At 43.8% G+C, this 9,612-nt stretch overlaps 1 protein-coding gene across 1 annotated transcript; it reads left to right on the top strand.

Annotated features, from left to right (window-relative positions):
* The first annotated feature begins 268 nt into the window (after positions 1–268).
* LOC137786132 (rab11 family-interacting protein 2-like) lies at positions 269–8,504 on the top strand. The gene is made up of 5 exons (XM_068577778.1): positions 269–438; positions 1,316–1,911; positions 5,056–5,462; positions 6,796–7,141; positions 8,393–8,504. Exons 2-5 carry the CDS (start codon positions 1,559–1,561, stop codon positions 8,493–8,495), a joined length of 1,209 nt encoding a protein of 402 aa, XP_068433879.1. The 5' UTR covers positions 269–438; positions 1,316–1,558; the 3' UTR covers positions 8,496–8,504.
* The last annotated feature ends 1,108 nt before the right edge of the window (positions 8,505–9,612 follow it).

Raw genomic sequence — 9,612 nt, 5'->3', positions numbered from 1 at the left:
CCCCAACTCAACCCCGGCATCGGGACACACTGTGTCTTATTTTTTCTGTGTCTACTTTTCTCTCTATTTGCACGTGTTGCAATATTTACCAAACATGTTCAAAGTGTCGAGTCAACATTACTGGATCTTTGCAGCCGCGGTTTGTAGTGCGCGTGCGCATGCGGATGCGCGCGTGCGACTACCCTTTTTTTTTTTTTTTTTTTTTTTTTTTTGCTGCTTGAACTTCCTCCGGGGTGAGGTGGAAGTGACGTCAGACCAGGAAGTACAGCTCGTCGCTGGCCCGACAGAAGTGAATAGCGATGGATGACAACAACAGCGGCGTTAGCAACAACTCACACTAGCTGGCGGTCTCCTTCAGGGACAAATGTATTCGTGAAGCCAGTCTCCATTGAGCTGAAGTCCTAAATGTCCTTCTAGTGTTGGGACAATGACACTAAGGTAAGCAGCTGTGTGTGTGTGTCTCTCTGTGTGTCTGTGAGAGATGCTCTGTGTGTGCCTGCTAGCTGAGGAGCTAGCCGCACGTAGCTAACGTTATTCTACATGACATGGCAACGCGTCGCACGTTCATGTCGCGGCGTAGTGTTTAAAGTTGCTTTAACGTGGGTGTAGACCAGCTGTAATGATTAAATAGCGGCTGGGCTTGTGATGACAAACCCGAGGAGGAGAGATGATCACTTGAAAGTAAAGCCCACCCTAACACAACTCACGTGGCTGTGTCAAATCTGTGATGTACAGCCGAGGTCCCTTGTCACGTTGAATGTGTGAATGAAACCAGTTTCATTTCAAGTTGAGCATCAGAGATGCAGACCTTTTAGAGATGAGTCGTCTCGAGATATAAAACCTGGTGCTGCTTCATAGGGAGTGGGCAATTCATGTTGCTCATTTTACTTGACTGCTAGTAACGTTACAATTTCTTATTCTCCACCTGAAGCCCTGTTTTAAAACAAGAAAGGTGCTTTTTGATGAAAGATCATGTAAAAGAGCATCCTACCGAGGCAGCCACTAATTCAGTGACAATGGACTGGCACCAAATGTGTCACTGGATGAGTTCATCAGTTTCTTGAGACTCCAGTTTAGGGAGCTCTAATAATAGTGACTGTACTAAATCATATCGCACAATATAACTTCTGTTTTTAGTCCTGATATGCCCTGCAATTATCTTCAAAATCACACATTTGTGCAAGTTATTGTTATCATAGCTGGCTGAAAACAATAGCTGGCTTCAAAATCAAGACTCTCTGTACGCCCACCTGAGTCACCGTATGGTTCTGGGAAAGATACTAATGCCGTTCTGTGTCTTCCTGTGTTTGTTTAGATGACTCACCAGTGGCTTGGACATCTGTGATTCGACGGAAGATGAGACTCGCTCAGTTTGTCCGACTTGTCATTGCCTGTAAGGATTGCTGCTGTGGGTGCCCAAGCCACACTGACATGGACAACAAACTATAGTGAGCCATGTTCGCTGCTTTTTGCACAGTACACCAACTAAAAACACCAACAACATAGATTATCATTTAGCTTGTTTTGAATGGCTCTCGCTTGATAACCAGTGCTGACGATGTCACTGGGCGAGCAGTCTCAGAAGTGGTTTCCAACCCATGTCCAAGCCACTGTTCTTCAAGCAACCAGTTTACAGCCCAAGGGCAAAAATGGCACCAATGACGCCTACACTATCATCCAGCTGGGCAAAGAGAAGTACTCAACGTCGGTGGCAGAGAAGACACTTAACCCTGTCTGGAGAGAGGAAGCATCGTTTGAGTTACCTGGTTTACTTTTGGAGGGCAACCCAGAAGTATATGAACTCTGCCTTATCGTGATGCACCGGTCCTTGGTTGGGATGGACAAGTTCCTCGGTCAGAGGTCCATCAACCTGAATCACATCTTTGATAATAAGCAACGGAAGAAAACTGAGTAAGTATCATATACTGTCATATTATAAGTCCCAAGTTCTCACCTCAAGCCATTCATTTAAAATTGTGTCGATTACTGTTTTACTCTTCTGTCACATGTTTCAGGCAGAATGTGCAGAAGAATAATGTGCGAACCACCCCTCTATGCCAATGCCAAATTCTCAAAAGGCATTCGATCTTTTTATGTTTATTCAAGCCAATATGAAGTACAACATTTAAATGGAAAATTACATTTAAGGAGACCAGGATGATACCATTCATCATCCCTCTGTTATCCATGCAGTCACATTAATTTAAATGTGGACACTAAGATGAGTGTATTGTGAAGTATGTCATACTACTTGAACATCATATGTTCAGTATTTGAGTTCTTTTATAGCAGGCACCTAATTTGCAACACCAACTCACAGTCATGCACCAGCATTGACTGGACTTTTGTGAGGAAGTGGAAACTATTTGTGCAACTATTCCAGTCATAAGTGGATTACAGCAAAAATGAAAATAGCTGGGGGTTTTCTACATATGGTTTTGCCATATCAGGTTACACATAACACCAATGTATTGTTTTTTTTTTGTGTGTTCTAGTTTGTGCTCTGTTTGCAATTAAGTTCATGACCCAACTCCTGCACACCAGGTTTTAAATTAAATTGCATTGTCCTTTCATTGTCTTTATACACTTGTCTTATAACTTTATTTTATTAGACAGACAAGTTTTAATTAAAAGGCAAAAAAGGCTTTTTTTTAAATTTTGTAGCGCAGTAGGTTAACTGGTTTCCCAGTTCTTCAGTTCTTCAACTATCTAACACAACTACCTCAGATGAGGTAAAACATCTGTGCTCTGTGACGACAGATTGTTTGAAGCTTTCCATATTGTTGACACTGTCGTTTGAGGTGCAGCAATTAATCAGCCTACATTGCTTTTTGCTTAATCACTGACATGGTGAGCCACAGTTGGACTCATTGATACTAGCAGAGCTGGCTAAACATGTCTCGTAGGCCACTCCTGTACAAACGATTGTTTTCATAGGTGTCTGAATAGAGGGTTGTCCTTTTCTCACAGACAAAGGGACCTGGGACTGAATCGTGTCCAGTTCTGTGTACAGTTTACTTTCATTTTTGGCTTGGGATGGGGGGGGGGACGCAAGGCAGGTGAAGTGGTGAGTCTTTAAAGGACTGGTATTGATTTCAAAGTGAGTCAGGCCTTTTATTAACACATGACCTGTCCAGGCGGTTTACCTTCCCTGTGCCTGGTGCATGTGTGGTTAATGATTGTCCCCTTGTGAAATTACTGTATGCAAAGCTTTAACATGCAGTAAGTGGGGGACTAAACTCGCCCTGCCGCCATAACTTGAAAAAGCTGTATCATATTAGGTTGAACTTGGAGGCATTGACCGTGACAAGTTCAGCACACACACGTTTATCAACCCTGCAATAAGCTCACAGGAACAAAACAACCCAACTGGATCCGGTGCTAATTAGCTCCCTGCACATTTCAACATAGAAAGACATTAGCACACTTCCTCTTTGCCCATCAGTTGAGAGAATCACAATATGTTCTAATCAGTGTGGATGGGTTTTATTTGTTTAAGAAGCCTGAGCCGATGCACCTTGAGGCAGTGCACTTTTTATTTATTTTTTAGCAGAGGCTCTGTAATAGATATGCTTGCATTGCTTGTTGGCCTAATCCCACACGAGCAGTCGTACTCGACAATGACGTTCGGAACCCTTGATTCTGTATCCACGCTCCACACTGGGTCTGTGTTTGCCGCGACCCATCCGCAATGTTTTTGAACTGACATATTGGGGAGGAAAGCCCGTCCTGATATCTGAGTAGGCAGCCCATAATTATCGCACACCTGTGTTTGTTGATTGTGAGGAGTTTCCCAGCGGTCCAGGCCCGGGTGGGAGGATTGTGGCTCCAAGCACAGGGAGGTTTATCTTGGCCTTGAGACACACGTGAGGTGCAACCCCGGCCCCACGGCAGCGGCATGCTGTGGCTGCTGATCTGACTGAGCGCGGCGCGCAGTCTGGGAATCAGACCCGGCAAGGCCTTTCAAGACGGGGCTCCCGAGCCGCGAGCTAGACGGTTTAGAATAGCGTTCGACAGCTGCGTTAAAAAAAAGAAGAAAAAAAGCCAATACCAACTGGTGATGTATATATTTCATCCTGCAATTCAAGGGATACAACAAATATCCTCATACATTATGGAAGAAATATCAGTAATTGTGTGAAAACAAAGAAAATGTTTGCAAATCTGAGCAAAATGTTAAATTGGTTCAGTTTAAGAGTTCATCCAGAAAGAAAAAAAAAAACAGTTTAGAATTCAAACAATTAATACATTGATCAAACTGCACCATGATGGAGGTGAGTGAGGGCAAATATATTGATGGGCCCATTGTTGTAAAAAAACTCCCCAGATTAATGCATCAAAAGCAGACAGAATACATGGACTGGTAGTTGTTTCATCCTGATGCTGGTCTCTTAAAGGACACCATCACCAGCCCTGCAACACTGAGGATATGTCTCATTAGCATGTATGAACTGTTGGGTTGTCCTGCGACGGGGCTTTGCAATTTCCCAATTGCCCGTCGTTGCATTTCTGAACAAAGGCCAGATTTGTGCAAATGCCACTTTTATTTCGCTCGGAGTGAAAGCATAAATCCCATTACTTCCAGTTGAAAAAGCAGAGAGGTTAAACAAATAGGAGCCCAAGAGCAGCCTGAAATGGTCTATATTATTCAGCAGCAGGCTATTTCTTGTGTTCAGTTTTCAAAGAATAATGTTTATCCCCTGAATGATAAATTGTACTCTCACTCGTGTCAAAAAAAAGTTCACGCGATTTAAGCCCCCTGCATTTGTGTGTAGCTTTTGGATTAGTCTGCTCAAATTAGCCTTTTCAGTGATGTCCACAATGAAGTAGGTAGAGCACATTAGAAAGAATGTGGGCTGTTTTTTTCTCCTTTTGTCACTTTGTTTGACAGTGTAAAGACTTTTGCCACACTCTGACTTTGTAAACCTGTCTTCCTGAATTATGCTGAATTACAAGTAATCAACGCAGAAGATTTTCATGAATCCTGCTCTCTTTATATAAATTGTCTCATTGAATTTGCTCCGCCTAAGCGCGCGTCCTCCACTCTCATTGCAGCTGGTACTCCTTGGAGTCCAAGCCGGGGAAGAAGAGGAAAGAACGTGGCCGCATCCAAGTAAGCATCCAGTTCATGAGGAACAACATGACGGCCAGCATGTTCGACCTCTCCATGAAGGAAAAGCCCCGCTCCCCCTTTTCCAAGCTCAAGGACAAAATGAAGGGCCGCAAACACGACAGCGGCTTCAGCGACGCGTCTTCCGCCATCATGCCGCGCTCCGCCATGTGCGACTTGGAGCCAAACCAACAGCCATCGGCCCAAGAACCACAACCCCCGCCTGAAGCAAAGCCCAAGAGGCAGCTACTCGCTGGGGCCCAGAAACTCTCGGCGGCCCATTCCATGTCGGATCTCATTGGGACCCACTTTCGGCCCAAACTGGATTCCATGAACTCCATCGAAGAGAGTGGTGAGGACCAGAGCTTCTGTTCTTCACACTTGTCGCAGCCGTTTGTTAATTTTTTTCTATGATCTCAAAGGGGGACTTTAAACTTGTATTGCTGCTTAACATATTGATAGCGATCCTCTACTAAGTCAAGTCAGTGAATCATTGCTACCTTTTCATATTTTTATTTTTAAGGATGGAGGACAGTGGTACAAGAAACAGACTGGCGTCTCAGCTGCATATGAGGATAAAAGGCCTCGTTCTTAAGCAATAAAAGGACAATGAGCAGCATTAGATTTACACTATTTTTCATTGTGGTATGGTGTCTCTTAACAACAGTTCAGTTGTCTACCTTCTCTTGATTATCATTTTCTTATTGTGGGACTGTCCTTCTCTTAACGTGGGACACTGTTGCAATGTCTCGTGGCCATCAGTAGAGGTCGATAGAAGTCACAGAGCGATGGGGATGTATAGTTAGTTACAATAAAAGGTATATAAACCTGAAGTAAATTACATAGTTAGGCTATTTACATCATTCATAGGGATTTAAGTGTGGCCTTTATTAATCTCTGACGCTAACCAGTAAAAGATCGACCTCCCCTTTGCCCATTTCTGTCTTTGACTTGCAAACAATAGTCCCGGATGTTCAAGACAATAATGCAGAGATCTATCACTTTTGTCTCGCCGTCGGCCCGTCGGCTGCTCACTTGCGCTGTCTTCCATTGTGTAGCAACCAAAAAAGCTTAAGAATGGGCAAGAATGGGTTGGACTGCAATGTCTTTAATTATCGTTATCAATAATTATTGTTGTGAATGAATTTTGTGCTGAAGCAGTGAAATTCATACTATTGCCAGTGGAAGCTTCAACCAGTCAGGCAACTATCCAAATTGCTACCCATTAAATGTACAAATGGCCGTTGAAGTTAATGATCATTACTTAGCTCACAGAACTGCACAGCTATCAGAGGCAGTTAAATTATCAGGCGTCTTTGTTGTTATTCAGATTGGCTTGCAGAGGAGGGGAACTTATCCAAACCGCCAAGAGTGGGAGGGACACAATAGCAGATTTGCAGGGTATAAATAATAAAACAAAGTGTCCTTACTGCTCCAACAAAATGTAGCTTTTGTTGTGTGGTTTTAGTTGGCAGAGCCACAAGATCAACTTGAATAATAACGAAAACAATGCAAATGTTTGTGCATCATCTCAAATTTACAAATAATCATAAAACAAAATGGTAACATATTTGATAATATTTAGTTTTTTAAAGGTGATTAGTGACCTTAATAGATATTTATTTGTACCGTTACGACGTCATGTGTTGATGCGCTGCTTTTGGTCTCTCCTCCCGGGAGCACAGGCGGCCCTCACAGGCGTTCCCAGAGCGAGGTGCCAGGCTACCAGGATGGAGAGGCACACAGTGACCCTTTCACTGATATCAGTGACACCCTGCCACAGAAGTATGCCACGCTCCCACGCAACCACAACCCGTTTGAGGGGGAGCACGGGCAGCTGTGGGACCGGGCGGAGCGGAAGGAGAAAAAGGAGAAGGTCAGCCTACTGGAACGCGTGACGGGAAAGAAGGAAGGTCGCAAGACCAACAACGCGGGGCGTTCGGGCAGCTCTGGGGACCTGCGTTCTCCCAACCCCTTCAGTGGAGACTCACAAGCAGACACAAACCCGTTCATCTCCAACTACAAAGCTGGGTATGTATATGTTTGTATATATTTCATAATGAAAACACAGAACCCAGCTGTCCTCCAGAACACAATTCACTCACAAAAGGTTGTTTCCGGTTTCCTTATTGTCCATTCATTAATCACCAGGTATACAAAACCACATTTTACACAATATAATTTAAAATGACCAAAAACACAAAAGATATAACATTTCAGGCACCTTTTTCAGAAAATAGTTTTGCAAATATTATTGCGTGTGTGAGTGTGTGTGTGTGTGTGTGTGTGTGTGTGAATATAACATAGTACATCTCTTATCTGTCAATATTATGACCCTATTTCTAATTATCAGAAAGTCAATTAGCAGTTGACCTCAACATCCAAACCATACAGGTTGCCCTCTGTTGCTCTCCCTCAGGTTTCTTCCCTTTTTTCCCTGTGACAGGGATGAGGTTTAGCTCTGTCTGGTAAACTTAAATATACAATAAATGTCTTTTGTCCATCTCTCATCAATGAACAATCATGAGACCCTCGGTGGTGTATTTAAATATATATATATAATATGAGCCCTAATTATATCAGCCTTCATGCACGTGCCTAGAGTCTGCAGTCGGCATGTGTACAGCAGCGGTTCCTATAGCATCTCACTCTTGATCATATTTCATAAATCGGCCCGAAACGTGACCTTGATCCCCTATGAGACAACCACCACTGTACTACAGGATATTGGTTACAGCATTCTCACAAAGTTTCAAATACCTTGCTGATTAAAATCTCTCCTTCTGTTGTCGAGTATTGTTGTTCAAACTTTTCCACCGAGCCGGTTACATCTGTTCCCCTTGTCCCACAAAGAGTTGGTGAGCGCCGGGGCTACGTTCTGGTTTATCAGAGGGGAAGGTGTCATTAGTGGCTCTTTAGAGAGCCCGGGCTTGATAACGAAGCCCTCTGAGCTATAGTAATGAGATCCTCTGCAGAGATAGATCACCCAATTAACCACTTATCTCTGTGGGCACCAGTCCATCATCTTTACTGCTTCCTATGCTGTACTGTAGCTCAGTGGTCATTCAACACAAAAAAGTGGTTCAAATGTCACAAAAACATGGCATGATACATATTTTATTTCTTGAACTAAGCCAGTCACCCTAAATATCCAAATGTGCTTTATCAGCACAGATAGACACTTTGGAACCTCTTCACTACGAGAGTGGTGATAATCATACCAGACATATTCACTCTAATGCCTTCATGTGAATACTGACTTCCCTTTTGATTGTTTGGCAGTGATAAGAAGTCAAAAGGAAATGAACACATCACGTTTGGCCAGAAGAAGAAGGACGTCTATGGCAGGAAACAGGTACGATGCACTGCACCACCCTCCTTGTGAAGGACGATTGATCTGTTCGGTGAAACTGTTGCACGTCGGCGGTTTTACCTGACAAAAGATTGAGAATTTTAAAGAAAGAAGACGTGACCCGAGCGGTTGCATCTGTGTCATTTCTTCCTGGTGTCGTGCAGATTTTGGATTTTTTTTTTTTAATTGTGAACGTTTCATTTGACATCGCAGCTGGTGACGTTGATCTCTGAGGCCTCTGAACATTCTGATTTGCCATTCAGCTAATTAGCAGCTGCACCCATCGGTCATCGTGTCTCATCTGATCATAATTTGAAGTGGTGTGAAATTTCGGTCAGGAAGGTCAGTCATAGTTGTGTTGCATTTTTCTGTAATTGGAGTTTTTCAGGGGGGAAACGCAGAACTTTTTTTTTTTTCTTTTTACATTTTTTACCCTTCATAGTAGTTTTTTGTGTGTCAAAAGTGCAATAACCTCCTCCCCCTTTTCAAACATGCACGCTATTACGTAGCAAAATTCATATTTATGAGGGAGCGAAGGGAGCTGCAGCTAAAGTGATGCCTAAATGAGAAAGAGAATGCTGATAATAGCTTTCCTCACCTTTCTTTGTGGGTGTTGAGGGCTGTCGGTATCCACACATGTGCCCCCTGTGCACGCCGCAGTGCCTTGCAGAAATGGCAGCTCCCATTTCCTCTGCTTCAAGGCCCTAATTAACCACACACGGGGAGGGGGGCGGCTGGTGTGTGTGTGTGTGTGTGTGGGGGGGGGGTGGACTGGCGTGGGGGGGGTGGGGGGGGGCAGTGGGAGATTTCAAAGGACTGAGCTTTTAGATTCTCAAAGCTGAGCTCATTAGAAACTGTAATGACACAACTGGAGAATGCCAAGTGTGCGCCTTATCTTCCCCTCACTACTGATCGCAGAAAAACGGTCATCATTACTTTGCCAATTCATGGTCATTTCCAGGCCTTTGTCACCAGCCACTAAAGCTCCTGATTGTTATGCTGTGCGCGTATGTGAGAGAGAGAGAGCACGAGCGAGCGAGCGAGCGTGTGCACGTACACATGCTTTGTATGTGACACCAACATCCATATGGCCGTCAGTTCTCTTATTCCCTCTCGGATAGCTTAAGTGCAGTATTTCTCAGAGAGATGC

Source organism: Clinocottus analis, unplaced genomic scaffold (assembly GCF_023055335.1).
Source record: "Clinocottus analis isolate CAN_PGR_092001 unplaced genomic scaffold, fCliAna1.0.p SCAF_151, whole genome shotgun sequence".
Classification (NCBI taxonomy): Eukaryota; Metazoa; Chordata; class Actinopteri; order Perciformes; family Cottidae; genus Clinocottus; species Clinocottus analis.
Note: the sequence above shows the minus strand (reverse complement) of the source record. Positions and strands in the feature narration are given on the sequence as shown.